Source organism: Phycodurus eques, chromosome 8 (assembly GCF_024500275.1).
Source record: "Phycodurus eques isolate BA_2022a chromosome 8, UOR_Pequ_1.1, whole genome shotgun sequence".
Classification (NCBI taxonomy): domain Eukaryota; kingdom Metazoa; phylum Chordata; class Actinopteri; order Syngnathiformes; family Syngnathidae; genus Phycodurus; species Phycodurus eques.
The window spans coordinates 20,518,082-20,536,052 of NC_084532.1; the positions used below are offsets into that span (position 1 = coordinate 20,518,082).

Below are 17,971 nucleotides of genomic sequence, written 5' to 3' on the forward strand. Positions count from 1 at the left end.
GGAAAAACTGCTTTTTTCTCCTCCCATGTGGCTTAATTCGGAAAGGACTATGAAAATGAAAAAAAAAATGAATGAAATTGGACAGCCTCGTAGTGAAATAAGACCTCTTCAAAACATGGATAAAAATCAGATAATTCAGATCAGTGAATAATAAACCTGTTGACCAATTTCTTTGGTTGCTTTTGGGGGAAAATTTTGAAAACTATATCTGGGGGTTGTTATGGGGAGTATGGGAAATGTGTCCTGAAACTAATCACGCCAAAGACGCAATTTCAAAAGGGCTTTTGCACTGTTCTGTGGCCGAATAATTCACAGATTGATAAATTACTAACACTCAACTTTCGATTTTTCTGGCAAAACTGTTCAAAACACACCTATTAAAATTATATTATGAAGTCTATCTCAATGATTCTCCAAGTGTGGTAGGCGTATCACTAGTGACACACTAAACAATCACTGAATTAAATGTTCCAACAGTGAGTAATGTTACATTAGTTTAAACTTAGCAGTACAGTTAACTTATATACAATACATTTGCATTTCATGTTTTAGAACTGTTTGTTTTACTTGGTGTAAAACGTTTGAGAACCACTGGTCTTGTGGTGACTGTAGGTCCACACATCCACATCCATTGCAATCTATAAATAATTTTCAGTACACCAACATCTTGATCTTGTGCCTTTTGCACTTTCCTTTCTATACGCGCCAACTGCTTGATGCCACGACAGCTGATGTGTGTGTGTGTGTGTGTGTGTGTGTGTAAAGAGGCACACGAGGAACACCTCTTTTTCCGACTCACCGCATGTGCGTAAGAGCTGTAGGTGCTGAAGGGAAGGGCAATGGCAGGGTTGAAGATGCCAAACTGGCCGACCATCTGCTGCATGCGTCTGATGGTGCGCTCCTTGTCTGTGTCGGCGAACTTGACCACCAGGCTGGATGACGCGCCCTGAACGGATGGCGGGGGAAAGAGAGGGTCAAAGGTTAAAGGTCCGATTGGTACACGGTCTTTGTCAGCGCTCTTCCTGGCCTGATTTTATGCCCATCTAAATCTTTTCAGGACTGAAATGACTGAGGTACTGAAGTAAGGTTGGATAGGTACATGCTTTTGCAGTAATTTTAAATTTGTATTTGTGTTACGGTCTTTTATTTTCATTCAGGAATTATTTTGATCTGGGCTGCAACATAATCTGAACAGATGAGTGGTAATCCAGAAGATATTTTTAAGAACAATTTCTGAGTTTGTCAGAAATGAACCATCTGCACCCCTTTTTATTTTTAGACACAATTCAATATTACCTTTTCATAAGATAAATATCTTCCATTCCTGCCTGTTCATGCCTAACTACTGTACATCAACAATAAGTAAAATCTTCCTGACACTTTTCAAAGCCTCTTTGCGTTCTCATCTGATTTACATTTGTACCTAACTAGACTGGAGCAATTTTCATCTACCCTTCTGGCGAACATCTTATCATCATCTTAATATTACATTTAGAGGTCCAAAACTTAAATGTGTCTCTGAGATCTATATCATTTTACTCAGCCTTTAAAACGTAATCTAATCTTGTCCCGAGTCTTCGCATTGGTTACTTTTCTTCTCTCATCGTCATGAAATCGTGCATTCATGTCTTCTTTACATAGTGTTTCTATCTGAAATGTATGTGCTTTTGTTTTTCTACATGTCCTGTGAATGCAGTCATTTAGATTTGATATGATTTTTTTGAAGGGAGTGGAATCCTCTACAAGCCCTCTCGGATTCCTTCCCTCCTTGCACTCTTTTTAAATTGTGATAAATAAACAAAAGTCACAATTTAGACAAGTCTTATTCACCATGGTGCACACAGAGATAATCAGACTAATTTTGAGTCTAACCCCCCGCTTCCGACCAAAGTCAGTAAAATGATGCTGACAGATAACTCTGTGGTGTGAGGTGTGTTAACTGATTTCCCACCCTCCCATATCTACTTACTAGCCCTAGCTCCCTATCCAATAGAAAAACAGCTGAAAATGAAAACTAAATAAACATTATTGATATTTATGGCCAGAAAGACGGATGCTGAACGCCCGCCAATGAGGGCACGAACTCTAGCTTGCTGGACTTCAGAAATGGAGGAACAACTGCTTGAGCATTTATGTTTGTGTAGTGTGTCCTTCAAGTCATTCACCATCATAGAAAAAAACAAGCAGAAGATGTTGGTGGTTGGTTTTGCTCGAATGAAAAATGGGTGAGTTCAAACTAAAGGCGCTAGGTCATCATTTCCCAACCTTCACAGAACTCAGTCACAATATTCGACGTTAGTGAACCACCAAACAAAAATGTCAGAAAAAGCTTACAGACTGAAATAATGATGATCTTTTCTCAATTTACTAAAAAGATTCACTTTTTGGTGTGAAATCCGGGTGGATACACAGGTTAATTACACCTTCTGCCATCTAATGGAAGAAAATGTAATTGCTCTGCCTGTCACTCTACATCTCTGGCATAGATAGATGAACAAAACAAAAACAAAAAACTTTTTAAAAAATGCGGTAATTGTAGGACATAAAATGTAATTTTCAGAATAATTAAGTGACATCAGAGAAGTTTCTGGTGGCACACCTGATGATTTCACACAGTATAAATCAATTAAATTTAAAATAAAATGTACCCACATACAATTGAAATAAATGGAATACTGTTCATCAGTGTTTGAAAGCTGAAATGTTGATCTCTTGCCTCACATACATCTTTTGATGTTTTTGCCAAATGTCGAGGAATATGTACAGCTAATATTATGACATGCCATTATCGTGATCATTGTCCTGCAATCATATAAATAACACATTCTCTAGCTTTATCCCAGTACTACATGTACTGTAAGTAACCTGGATTCTCAGTTAAGGGGGAAAAACATTCACACTCATTTTGAAACTATAAATGGAAGTGCTATCAGCAAGCAATCGTTGACAACTGCTTAAAGGAAAAGTGGTGCAATTGCTTTCATTTCGTCCTCTACGTTTTAATCTTCTCTCAGCGGCTGGCCATGTATTATCCACACTTTGTTGTCGTCGTCACCATTCAGCAGCGGGAAATAACAGACCCAGCAGGTGCGCTGACCACACACCCTTCATTAAGAATCCTCAAAAGATTTAGCGCTACAGTTGACCTTTTGTGCGCTCCGCCTCTTCGGTGCGCCGCGCCCCTATTGTGGCCAATCGATGCACATAAAAGGCCGAAATATTACTCTGATCCGACGGTGTGAAAGGTTGTGTGTCACTCACAATTAGATGGCCCCTCTCTGAAATTGGTGCAAGTTTGCCAATAGCGTCAATCACAGTGGTGAATGAGGTGTGATGCTCACTGGATGCAGCATTTTTATTTTTTTGGAACGATAAAGTAGTAGCCCTCAGTTTACGATGGGGATCTGTTCGTCACCACCTTCTTCTCACCACCATGTTAGTGCATCAGAAGTCATAGTAATTTGATGGGCTCGTTAGTGCCCGCTATCTGCTGTCGTCATAAACCACACCCCTATTTACCTAAACGATAACGGCGAAGATATTTGAAGTTGTGAGAGATGACCCCAAAACTTTTATCATTTATATCCCATTTTCAAAAGGTTGGGATCATTGGAAAATTGTTAAAATACATAGGAATAAAGCGCAGTGAAGAGGCATTGGTAGTTGATAAACTTCCTGAAATTAGCGTTGGAAGCGACAGTAAATCTGAGTCAAGTCTTTAGAAAATTCCCGGTCTCAATTATTATCTTTACGTTTTTTATAAATTACTGTAGTTATACGTTGTCCATCTTGGTTAAGAGATGTGCGACGGAGTTTTTTTTCCGCAAACAGCTTTCATTATTTGTGCGTACGCATGGTCTGAGGAGGTTCGAGATTTTTTCGCAGAGTACGCACAAATTCAAGTACGAACATATTGATGAATCGCAGATTTGTGTGTCAAACGTGCGCATGCATTGATTTAATAGAAACAAAGTGTTGGCTTCATAAAAGTATGAAATTGACCCACACGTTGCAACCATATCTGCACATGGCTCAAACAACTCTGCAGCGGATATCGTACGGCAACAACAGTGGGACAAACTACTATGTGCTGCTAAGATTGGAGACCCCAATGTACAGTAGTTACTTTATCAGCTAACAGCTAGCCTTGCTTCTCCTTTCTTCTTCTTTCGTTTTTTTTCCAAATGTTTACAATTTATTGTTTACCTCCCATAGCCAGCTCTCTGGTTTTCATGTTGGTTTCACCTCTAACTCGAATAAATGTAGTCTTTACAAGCCAAAACTGAAACTAAGATTGACTTACCTCTCATATGAAACTGTAATCACAATACTGGGGAACATTTTTTCATTTAATTATTGTGATTATTTTTCTAGAACATTTAGCACTTTACAGGACTATTTCAATATCCAGTACGACTACAAAATGGTGATAAATATAACTGTGGAGGAGAAAGTAGTAAACATGCTACAACTATTTGAGTCTATAACACAACACCACTCTCACCCAATACCAAGGTTAATTTTGACACCCTTGTACACTGGCACGCTTTATCCATTGTGTCTGTCCGGCCCTTTAGTGTCTGCGTCATTAACTTTATTGTGAAGTTTAACAGTGGCAGCGTTCGGCAAAGGCCAGCGTCGCACCGGAATACAGCGAAGTCAATGATTTGACCTCCTTCTCATTGGAAACATACAACTGCTACATTTGTAGTCGGCTACTTGAAACATGAATTGGAAATAACCTTGGGTAAAGAACCACATTCTGCTTGCACCTTGTATATAGACAAAGACAGTATTAAGTTATCTGAGCACATGTAGCAGCCTCTCCTGGTAATTTTAATTACATGTGCAAAGGTAAATTTTTCAAAGTAGAAGAAGGCGGGTCATTTTGGATAAGCTACTATATATTTTTTTATTTTAAATGGTTCTCTTTTTTTAATTCTACAGCAGAAATGCTTATATTTATGGTAACCTTTCACAGACATACACGCACACACGCTTTTCTGTTAATACATTTTTCCCTTACATACAAAAGTATGTAAATAAATACATTGCCAAGGCTAATAGTTAATACAATTTTAGATTTTAATATGTCTAAGGCTTTGCTTAAGGCATGTGAACTTTTAAGCAAAAATCTCATTACATTTTTAACCTGCTTTGTGTAAACAGGGAGGTAAACAATGTACTCTCCATCAATGTTCATCAATGAAAGGGAATTCTAGTCTAAGGGGGCACCCTTAGACTCCATAAAGTAATTTAATAGGGCAATCAAACAGCACTTTCAATCTGTATTACAAGACACCAGTACCTTGCACAAGCACTTTATTATTCATCGGGGCAAATGGAATATAGCAGCACTTGCACTTTATTTTACTACAAAATCGGACTATTGCAATACACTTGAACTTTCACTTTGCAATTACTACTACACTACATGACTAAATACTCTGCCTCCTAACATCTGCGATTACTCATCAGAATTTGTAAAAGCCATCTGATGTATTTTATTATGATAGCAATATTGGGAAACACAAAGCCGTTTTGATCATGTTCTTGCAAGAAGAGATATTGCATAGAGCAGACGTGGAATGCAGTATACAAGGTCCGACTACCGTGGCAGCTGCTGTCACACTTATCTGAGCACAGAAATGTTTACGCTAGCACCCCTTCAATAGAAATGACAATACGTTTTATAATTATTTAATTTACTTTTTATTACTTTATCTCACTTAATACCATCCTAAAGAGTTGTGTTTTTAGGTTGTTTGATCCCTAAAAAAAGAGGGGAGGTTGTACAGCGAAAACAAACAATGCAGTAGTATTCAAGGTTTTCTCACTCAGGCAGCAGCTGCTATCGAGTTTAAACACAAGCCTCCCCCCCCCTTCCCCGGTGATCACAAACTTGCAGTTGTTATATGGAAACTGATGCCCATCACAGATACATTCGTAGACATATTGAGTCCCGGAAATAAATAAGCTATATATATGCATCGAGTGATGCTTATTTACAAACTCCACATACTGTCTGTAGCAAAAATGCTTTAAATCCTACCTGACTCACACATGTTATCCATACAAAATGCCCAGTGGCCCCTGAATAGCACCAATGTATTCATCACAACTTCTGCGAGCAGGAAAATAAGATCAGTCAGGCAGCCTTTGACCCTTTCTCATGGCTGCCTGTGAGAGTGAAACACAGGCGGCCTGGCATAGAAAGTGTGTGTGCTCGTGCATATTGCAGCCTTCAATGTACTCTCTGCTCTATGTATGCACATACATACATGCGCGCACACGCACACGCACGCAAGCACACCAACAAGTCGTGTCCACAGTTGTGGGGATGGGAAACCTTCCTGGAGCAATCTGTTTCAGTAAGGATCTCAAAGGCCCACCAAATTTTTTAATCCTGGTGAAAATTTCTGTTTGGTAAGGCTCTGAGGTGTAAATCCCAGAATTATATGCAAAATTACTAAGGAACATGAAATTTGGTAGACATGCTATCATGAGTCTTGAAAATCCTTGACTGCAAAGAATTTTGGGGTAATTTTGACTACATGAAGTCCTCGATTTACGAACGAGTTCATTTCCTACGCTGGCGACGTAACACGATTTTCCGCATAAGTCGGATTTCACCGTTAAAAGTAGAAATTTACGGCGAAATACTTCTGTTACGGGTATTGTCCCATGTGATTGTAACAGCAAGCTGTTCCCGTGTGCGTCGATGTGTGAGTGAGACGGGACTGCGAAGGAGGACAGTAGCAAGTGTAGTGACCGGGGAAGAGTAGCGATTAGCGGAGGACTCGTTGACGTTGAATGTGCAGAGGAGCTCATAAAGTCATTAAAGCAGCAAATCGGTGCTTCGTGCCTTTATTGTTGCTGCCACCGAGCTCAGCTGTGCAAAGAGAGAAGGGAGTTAACCCCTGCGTCAACCGGCCACGGTCAGGTGACCGTAGCAGGAAAGGTTAACACTATAAAGAAACTAAAATACATTAAAATAAAAAAATAAGATGCTGTACTTACCATTACTGCTAAGAGTGTGAAAAAAGGAGTCCGAAAAAGGCAAAGATACTCCCGCCGCACAAACACAGACAAGCACTATGCACTAGCTAAGCAGAAACACTATGGTGCTGGGACAAAATGGCGGACGAGGCACGGGCGTCGTAAAGTCTGGAGAGGGCACGCCACCCTTTTCCGACTGAGGACCATGGTCTCAGATTTAGAGGTGCTGATTCTCATCCCAGCTGCAACACACTCAGCTGCGAACTGCTCCAGTGAGAGTTGGAGGTCACGGCTTGATGAAGCCAACAGAACAACATCATGTGCAAAAAGCAGAGATGCAATACTGAGGCCACCAAACCGGACCCGCTCTACGCCTCGGCTGGACCTAGAAATTCTGTCCATAAAAGTTATGAACAGAATTGGTGACAAAGGGCAGCCTTGGCGGAGTCCAACCTTCACCGGAAACGAGTCCGCCTTACAGCCGGATATGCTAACCAAACTCTGAATCCGGTCGTACAGGGACCGAACAGCCCGTATCAGGGGGTTCGGTACCGCATACTCTCGAAGCACCCCCCACACGACCCCCCGAGGGACACTGTCGAACGCCTTCTCCAAGTCCACAAAACACATGTAGACTGGTTGGGCGAACTCCCATGCACCCTCGAGGACCCTGCCGAGGGTGTAGAGCTGGTCCACTGTTCCACGGCCAGGACGAAAACCACGCTGCTCCTCCTGAATCTGAGATTCAACTTCCCGACGGACCCTCCTCTCCAGCACCCCTGAATAGACCTTACCAGGGAGGCTGAGGAGTTTGATCCCCCTGGAGTCTTCTTAAAAAGGGGGACCACCACCCCAGTCTGCCAATCCAGAGGCACTGTCCCCGAGGTCCACGCGATGTTGCAGAGGCGTGTTAACCAGGACAGCCCTTTTTAACCACCTCGGTGACCTCAACCCCAGAGATAGGAGAGCCCGCCTCAGAGAACCCAGACTCTGCTCCCTCATGGGAAAGCATGTCGGTGGAATTGAGGGGGTCTTCGAAGTACCCTGCTGTTTGGTGCATAGGCACAAACAACAGCCAGGACCCGTCGCCCCACCCGAAGGCGGAGGGATTTAATAGTTTTTGCCACATTTTTTGCTTCAATTGAATGGACATTGTGCTGCTCCTTCTGGTGTGTGTGTGTCTTGGCCACCTGGGGCAGTATAATACAGACATACGGATACGCTGGACATGGAGACAGTCTCAGCTCTTCAGTAAGCTGCAGTAATATTAGTCATTCTTCACCAAGGATAAAGAATATGCGCCTGTGAGTATTGTTATAATGCTTTTCTAAGTTTGTTGATCGACTGTCTGTGTTAAAAAAAAAATCCTTTGCTTAATGCGTTATAACACCGCCACATACAGTAGATGCTTCTTGTAAGCCTGCCTATGGCATTTCCAATTATGTTTTAGCATTAGGCTTGTGGACTTTAAGGCAAAGTGTAATTTTCTTTGTTATGTTTAGTTTTACAGCAAACTTCAACGGGAAGTGGCAATAGACATTATTATTATTTTATTTTTGTATGAATTGTTCACTGTCGGTCAAACTTCTTAAAATAATTTGTCTTCATGTACAGTATATAAACCTGTAAATATCAACTTTTTCATTTCATATCTCGACCGAAATATTGCTTATCGGGCAATATATCAGATGACGGCCGATAGTGGCTTTTTTTTTTTTTTTAGCCCCTAATATCGGTATCAGCTGATAAAGACAAATACGTTATTATGTGATCACATTTAAATTGTGGTAAAAGTACATTGCATTATGTTATGAAGTCTAAATCATTAGGAAGTGGAGATACACACATAAGTATTGTATGCCCACAGAGTATTATGCACAGGTTTGTCAATGCTGATTACTGCGTCATTGCTTTCTCGACTCCTTTTTGCAATCAACGTGAGCGTGACCTGTTTAGGGACAAACGGGGGTACTACTATACAGCACGGCCCGTGTATCGACACGGACGGTCATGGCCCACTGAGGGTTAGCTCCGTCCGCCAGCAGCCTCAGGATATGAGATGCTGATCATATTTCTATAATCAATTTAGCAGAGCAGGAGGTATAAATCCTGTCCAGTCACTCCTCTCCCTCTCTCCAATTTCTCCCCCCTCCCTTCAGCCTCTTGCTTATAGTCAGATGAATAATTCAGGAGCCAATGTGGCGAAAGGTGGAGTAAACAAGTCTATAGCCTAATATCCCCAGAGGGTGCCAAAGAGAGGCGAGCACGGGCCAAAGAGCTAGCACAGATAGCAGGGCTGGAGCAATGGGGAAGGACAGTATCTATGGAGAATGGACATCAAGAGTCTTTCCCAGCGACCTACAGTCATTTGCACTTAGATTGACTCACAGGGTTTCGCTCAAATGGCACAGCTGGCTTTCTCGTGGCTCTCTCCCCAGAACACATTTGGCGACCATTAATAATGGAATCATAAAAGGACAAACATGAGCTCTGTGAAGAGAGGTAGGAAGATAGATAGCGAGAGAGAGTTCAGGGTCCACTTGCTTCCCAACAAACAAAAATGTGGATGAAAGCGCCACACACTTGAGGCCTTTTGTGGTAATAAGAGATGCGCCTCCGCCAACTACTCCATTGTAGTCGACTCTGTCGCCTTTATTCTGAGTGGGCCGCAAATGCACGCATAAAATCAGCTTTCTGAGTTGAGAATCCAGAATTCATAGGACACATGGCGCGCTTAAATAGAGGGAATGTAATCTCGTGCCGTGGTTATAGACAGTGATTATGCAACTAGAACACTGCTGATTGAAGACTCGCCGGAAGTTCAATTATCACTCTAAACACTTATCTTCAAATGCGATTTTAAAGAAATATCATGTTAATTAAATAGACAAAATGTTTCACTTCACCCATTTTTTTTAAAGCTTACATGCAACACTAACAAGAAACAAGAAACCAGAAATGTTTGGCCATAGGAGACCACGATGAATCCCACTGGGCGACTTCAGATATATATACAGTATTTTTCGGACTATAAATCGCAGTTTTTTTCATAGTTTGGCCCGGGGTTGCGATTTATATTCCGGAGCGATTTATATGTGAAATTATTAACACATTATTATATAATTTCACGTTATTTTCACACTGACAACCACAAGAGGGCGCTGTAGGCCTGTGTATCTGTACCTGCAACTGACAATGAGTCTGACGAAAGCGACGTAGGAGAGGAAGCGGCGCATCGCCTACCTCCGGAGTTGGCGGAGTTGTTTAGAAGTGAGACCGAGGATGAAGATTTCATTGGATTTAGTGATTTGGAGTGACACTGATGGTTTGGTAAACTTGTTAGCATGTTCTTTATGCTACAGTTATCTGAATAACTGTTTATATGTTACGTTAACATACCAGGCATGTTCTCAGTTCGTTGTTTATGCGTCATGTAACGTTAGCTGAATGTGTTACTTTAGCATTCCGTACACTTATTCAGCCTTTTGTTCTCTATTCTATTTTTATTTTAAATTGCCTTTCAAGAATAAATGTCTGTTCTTGGTGTTGGATTTTATCAAATACATTTCTCCCCAAAAATGCGACTTATACTCCAATGCGACTTATATATGTTTTTTCCTTCTTTATTATGCATTTTTTGGCTGGTGCGACTTTTACTCCGGAGCGACTTATAGTCCGGAAAATATGGTTTATATATTTTTAATAACACTAAATATTGTTGATGTCCAATAAAAAGCATGTCTCTCCTTTTTTTTTTAAAGTTTAGTTTCTATCCGAAACATAAAACATTTGTGGGATAAAAGTAAAATGTAAGGTGTTACAGTAAATGTTTTTCATTGGAAAGCAATATGTACACATAGCTAGATAGCTTATGTACAAATTTGAATGGAGTGCATTCCTTAATGTCGAATGTTGAAAAATCAAGTTGTTTTTTGTTGTCACTGTTATTAACTCTAGTTGTTGGGTTTGTTATTTATTGCTATCGACGATGGTTTTAAATGTCTTATCTATGCACACCTATTTTGTGATATAATCACTATTCTGTATATGTTTGAATGATCTTGGAGGAAAAACTAACAATGAATCAAATTTCAGTTATATTCATATAAAATATGAATATCATATAGTACAGCTAAAATCAAAAGATATTTCTGGTCATATTTCTATTAAACTAATAAGTCATTTAATCAGCTAAATCATATAGACGAACTACCTTTTTAATAAAATAATAAAACCGAGTTCTTTTTCCAACCGCCAACTCGTTGAGACTCAATCAACAGCGCCTCTGCTGTGTGTGTGTGTGTTTGTTTGCATGTTAGTGTGAAAAAAAGGTGTACTCACTGGCATTGTCTGACTTCCGTGTAGGGCACCAATTGCTGACTGAGCCTCGGTGTGTGTGGAGAACTTGACAAAGGCGCAACCTGCAGAGAAACACACGCACACACACGCACACGGCATAAATGTGCAATCAGTCAAGCGATGTGAAAAGTCGACTGTATGTAAATAAAGAATGTGGAAGTATATCCGACATCACAAAAAGAAAGGACTGTGCGTCTCCCTGCACAGTGGGTGGGCGTGACAAGCAGGCGGAAGCTGCAGGCAAAAGATTGCACAGATGAAGCAGAAAAGTATGCTATTTAGCATTACACGCCTGTCTGTGCATTTTAAACACGAGCCAGACTCGTAGTCACACTGGCACACAACCACACGCAAATCGATATTTGCGTGGATGGTGGACAAACATGTCCTTCAGGAATATTGTGGTAAAACACATAGGGAGCTTCATGATGCCTTTCTACATGTTGCTCATCAATTATTCAGTCACCAAAATGGAAAATGGATGACAGAGATATGGAAAATGTATAGTATTTGTTTACGACTAGGAAAATATTGTCTGAGCCCTCTTATAGTTAAAAATATACACGGTTGGAAACATTTGATTCCAGACGAGACTCAGACTGAGGGCAGCTTAAAAAACGGATTGCTGCAGCCAAGTGGAGACCGTGGAGCAGCGTGTATGTTTAGTTTTGTCATTTCTTGTCAAATGTCCCAACTAAGTACAAGAAATACTGTTGTACTTTGTAGTACCTGTTTTTTTTCCCAGTGGAAAAGTTTCAATTGCATGTACAGTGGTGCCTTGAGATTCAAGTCTCAAAGTATCTTTCCCCATTGAAATGAATGGAAATGCCATTAATCTGTTCCAGCCCCCCCACAAAAAACAAACAAACATTTTTTTAAAAGGATAGCCAAAGGAAAATAGAGTAAAATAGCACTGTATAAGATTATTTATATTAAAACAAAAACATATGGTAATCACTTAATTAAATATGATGTAAAAGTATAAAACGGCGGCACGGTAGATGACTGACTGGTTGGCACGTCTACCTCACAGTTCTGAGAACCCGGGTTCAAATCCAGCCTCCCCTTTGCATGTTCTCCCCATGCCTGCGTGGGTTTTCGCCGGTTTAATTCGGTGTCATCACACATCCCAAAAAACCTGCATGGTAGGTTAATTGAAGACTCTAAATTGTCCGTAGGTGTCAATGTGAGTGCGAATGGTTGTTTGTTTATGGCTGGCGATCAGTTCAGGTTGTGCCCCGCCTCTCCCCCAGACTCAGCTGAGTTTGGCTCCAGCACGCCCGCGACCCTAATGAGAATGAGCAGTACAGAAAACTGATTGATGGATGAAACAGTTTGTGCATCATGATTAATCCATTAGCAGTGCTTTCTGATGCGTCCACTGACCACTGGGGGTAGTATAATACAGTTTTGCAGATGCAAACGAAGAGTTTCACTACTGCAAGTGTCGAGTAAGCTGCAGTAATATTAATTGTTTTTCACAGAGAATAAAGATGATTGCTAACTTGTCTGCCTACATGTGTTGATATTTAAAAAGATGGTGTGTTTAAATATCCGTCGCTTAAACCGTTATAACGCTGCCACACAGATCCTCTTGGTTAGCCTGTCTAATGTTGTATTGTTTGTTAGCATTAAGCTAAGCAGACTTTTGTTAAGGCAAAGTTATGTCATTCTTTTTAAATAGGCATGTAATTCTCTTTGTTTTATGTTTAGTTTGACAGTAAACATCAAATGGGAGTGGCATTAAACAACTTGAAACCTTTTTTTTTTTTTTTTAAAGAAATGTTTTCTGGCTGCCAAACTGCTACTTATTGTTCACTGCCACCATACAGTGCTAGTATCTAAAATCTTTGCTCGCAAGTCAAAAAAAAAAAAAAATCAAAAAATCAGCATAATGACGGCTCATTTCTTGAAAACCTACACCACTGCAGAGGCAAAGTCAGCCCAAGTAGGTAGCATGGATCAGGGTTAGTATCGTATTACACAGTTATAAAACGGACTGCTGCAGCCAAACGAAGACTGTGGAACACAGAAGTACCGTTAGCGTCATGTAATCAAACGCAATCATTGGAAAACATGATTAAAAAATATGCACTAGAAATAACACAACTAAAAGTGATTTCCCTCTGTTTTAATTGAACATGTACAGTTTTGTAGAGTTCCTCGATGCAGAGCAGAGCTACACAAAGAGAAATAAAGCTTCCCTGGGCTGGCCCTGTGCACCCTCACAGCGGGGACATATGAATTGTTTTGACATCCATCTTTCCCCTCCTCCTCTTCCTCCAAACTACTGCAGAGTCACAATGCGCTGGCTTCTAGCCCTTTTAAGATATAATTCCACAACAATTTCCATAAGCACTAGCTGGGGAATAGGCTGCACAGACATGTCAGAAAAAAATTCCAGTGGCACTGTATTAACTGTCTTATATGATACTACAGTATATGAATTTAGGAACTTCACCAATGTATATATACCAAGCCCCTTCTGCTATTGTCTTATGTTCACTTTACATGGTTGGTTTGACATTTGGGGGTGCAGACTGTTTTGATTTAGGATCAGCAGGGAGCCACTCTTGCTCCAATTGTGCATTGAGGTGGACACAACACTGGGGGTACAATCAAGGTCCACTAGATCACTAGATGATGAATGTAATAATTAAGGCTGCTACATTTGATCAGATAATAATGTCTTCGTCTTTAGAATGGGTGAAGCTGCATGTAGCTCATTGCCCAAGGTTATTCTCACACGCCCTCGTCCAAGCAACCGTAAACAATTATATGTTTGTGATGACAAGGCGGCTTATGTTCAGAGTAAGTGTGAGAGCAGCTTCTGTGTTAATCAGAAGACCTTGTATACTGCAACCTCTCCTCTTTCTTGCAATTAATGAAATACAACTCACTCTTGATGCTCTATTTTCGTGACCGGCGTAAATCTGACGCGGTTGGCGGCATAACTCTGCATAATCTAATATGCATAATCATAATAATTATGCATAATCACAATGGTCCTAAATCCGTAAATATAACCCTAATTTTGGTAATTTCGCAGACAAATGCAAGACACCATATTTAAAAGCGACACAGCCGATTTCAATCATGTCTGGCTCGTCTCATTCCCTTTAAATATGGCGCAATGAAAGTATCGCACGGAAACATCTTTGTGCTGAAGAGAATGATTCGTAATCACAGCGATCTGTGCATAGTCACTGCTCTTGGGCGGTGTGGTAACAGACAATGTGAGCGGGACCCTAATTAAACACGGAATAAGATGGTGATAACACCTGGCGACTTAAATACTGTATGTCTATCCCCGATCGTGTGCTCCCCATACGTGTGCCGGCCATGTGGGTTGATTTAAAAATATATAATAATAACAACAATAACAATAATGGGTTCAATTAATTCATTAATACAATAATTCAGAGGTTTGATGCCTGCTGCTCACATATTTATTAATGGAATACGTCTGACATCCACCACACACGTCTACGGAGCTTAGAGATCTGTCTGCCTGTACCCCGATCAAATTCACCAAAATCTCGTTAGACCAGTGGTCTGCCTAGTGTTGGACTTAGACGTGGTCTCAGCAGGCGTAAGTTTAGACTGACTGTGCCACCAAATTGTCAATGTGCTGGGCGCATTTCAAAGGACACATCCTCGTTGCCCCAAAATGTCCAGCTTGTTACAAATCGTCTGTCAAATTGGTAAAAAGCCACAGCGAGCATTGCGCTTGCATAAAAATCAGGATACGCCATTTTTTGCGCTCCGCTGCAGATGGAGCATCCATCTTGGTGTGTCCCAGTTTTGGGCACCATATGTTGTGGCCAGTGATGAATTTAAAGGGCCTGATTTACTAAAGGTTTGATTACTAATACAAACAGAAGTTGATCTACTAACCGGGCACAAAAAAAAATAACAATTTAAAAAGATGAAATTAGGACACGAAATGTGATTTATCAAAATAGAGAAGAAATGTAATTGCTGATTTTGTGTCTATAATACTGCATCTGAAAGGTAGGCACAACTTAGCATGCGCAGTCGTGGCAGTGTAACACAGGCAAAATTAGAGGTGGCAACCTTTCCCCTCGTGTAACATTTTTGAAATGCCAGAAGCAAAAATAAGCCAACATATTATTTATGCAGCAATTCGATATCGGAGCTTCTGAATGATCTAAGTGATGACTGGGAGCCAGTCACAAGGAGGAGTCATGCCATGTCGTCAATTACAGAACTCTGCAGCATTTCTTTGTGTTTGGCTTTTTATGTGGTTGCTGGCTTCTGCAAAAATATCAGTGACAGGTTTCGTTTCTGTAATTGAGTAACATGTTTGTTTGTCTTCCACTAACACACCCAATTCCATCACTTCAAACTTTCTTTGGCACTTGCTGTGCTCTCCCAAATTTTCCATGGTGAAAACCATAAGTGATACCTAAAGCACAAAAACCTTTTAAATACGGCTGTGTCCACCACTTTTATATCTGTTGCCAAAAGCGTGCAACCTGTTGAGTGAACATGTAATAGAGCGCCCATTATTAGGAATCTTAGTAAAACCTTGCAATATTTGTAGATCACGCACAACTCACCCACCAACACAGAGCGTAGTCTATTACAGTGAACACGCAAGTTGAACGCCCGCTATTTGGGATGTTAGCAAATCATGTCTATACAGTATCTCATGCTGAATTCTAAAAACGTTTTATATCTTTCTCTGCCTTTTCACTCCTGATCTTCCGCTGGAAATGAAAATACTTCACATTAACACTGCATAAAACGAGGACAGTGCGGGATTGAAATCTTGGTTTTGCAATGCAGAAGTTGTTTTTCTCCTGATATAAGATACCTCTATATGCTGAGAGAGAGTCTATAATAGCAAAGTCAGCGTTTTAAAATGACGTGCCCCGTTACTGCATGTGATTACAATTACTGATAAATGGTTCTGCTCTGTTCAGCTATGCACCAATAGGGTTTTAAATGTGGTATTTATGTACTTTTTTAAAAATCGATTAAAATATGATTACATGCAGGGGGGCATGCAAGGAGAGATACTGTAGGAGTGATGTCTGAGTTAGTGTTGTGGCCCCTGAACTGAGACTGGGGGGATTCTGTACCTTGCACATGGCACACTGACAGTCGTCAAGAAGCAGAGTAGGATATCTCCAACACCAACTTATTTTTGTCTGCAGCAAATGCAAACTGTGACCCTGTGATCCCGAAGCAAAGTCCTTTTGCATGAACTACTGCCATCCTTGGTGAGAAGTGTGATACACCAAAGGCCACAAAATAATGGCTTCACCAGCAGAAACATTTTGGAATCATGCTAGTCAGTTGCAAAGTCCAAGTCCTTATGGACCGAGATATTTCTGTTCCTGGTGTCAGAAGTGGGATTCACTCAAATACACAAGTGAAGTCGTGACGCAGAGGGATCCACAGAGGGATTTGACCCGTGTCTATCTGGTCATCTGGAAGCAGGCTAGCATCTATCCAAGAAGATCTAGATGCAATTTATTTTTGTCAACAGCAGCTGTGACATAATGGATGGGTTAATGTCGTACCTGATGTCAGAAGTGGGATACAATTAAAGCCATAAAAGAATGGTATCACCAAAAGAAACATTTTGGAAGTTTTGGAATGGTCCTAGCCAGTTGCCGAGTCCATGTCCTGAGGGACTTAGCTATTGCTGTCTCTAATAACAGAAGTAGGGTACATCCAAAACCACAAATGTTGCAATCTGATGTAACTTTCTAGTTACAATGTATTTTCATCCACAGAGAAATTCCAACTGTGAGTCTCTGGTCCAAACGCCACCACTGACCCTGGTCGAAGACGCAGGATAAATCCAAATCCCCAAAACAATTGCTCCACCAGAAGAAAAAAGGAAAAAATAATGGCCCAAGTCAGAGCCCAGACCTAAAACCAACTGAAAAGCTGTGAGGCTGTGAACAAGAGAAGTGCTTGAAATCTGACAGATTTGGAGTAAATGATGTGTGCACACTTCCGTGCAGTTTTATTTTTTATAGTTCCTCCTAAGCATATTTGCTTATTATTTAATTGTATCACAGTTAGAATTGCATTTTTTGGGTGAAAATTAAATTGTTCATTTACATGTTAAAAAAAAAAAACTTTAACAGGGGTTGTGTTCACGTTACATTTTACAGTGCATAACTGATATAATTGACTTTTTTTCATTAATGCCTACAGCTGTCTAGCACATCAAACAGCTCAGCGTCATATTAAGTGAAAATCCTATTTGACCCCAAGTATATCCGACGCGCAAGTCACAGGCATTTTCCGTATAACCCACACACTCACTCTTCCGTCAGTGACCTAAATAGTGCTGACAAGTGTGTCACGGCGCCTACCTTTGCTGTTGCCGTCAGGACCTCTTAGGACCGTGCACTCCTCGATGACTCCGTAGGATTCGAATAGGCGGTAAACGTCCTCCTCGGTCTGTTGTTTGTTCAGCATCCCCACAAACAACTTCCTGTCTTCTGGAAACAAACAAAAAACAAAAGCTTCAAAGTTAAAACTTTGACCTAAATTATCAAGCTGATGGTGGATGTCTTGACGTAAACATGCATGTTCGTGGAATTAATTAGCCTGGATCACAGTGTAT

General features: G+C 40.7%; 1 protein-coding gene across 5 annotated transcripts in view; it reads right to left on the reverse strand.

Moving 5' to 3' along the window:
• The window catches only part of celf5a (cugbp, Elav-like family member 5a), a 325,603-nt gene that overhangs the window by 53,503 nt on the left and 254,129 nt on the right, over window positions 1-17,971 (reverse strand). For all 5 annotated transcript variants that reach the window (XM_061684864.1, XM_061684866.1, XM_061684865.1 and 2 more), the window contains exons 5-7: window positions 17,718-17,846; window positions 11,341-11,420; window positions 800-946 (exon numbers count right to left, since the gene is read on the reverse strand). In XM_061684864.1, the coding sequence (XP_061540848.1) occupies window positions 800-946; window positions 11,341-11,420; window positions 17,718-17,846 (356 nt within the window). The remainder of the gene's footprint in view (window positions 1-799; window positions 947-11,340; window positions 11,421-17,717; window positions 17,847-17,971) is intronic.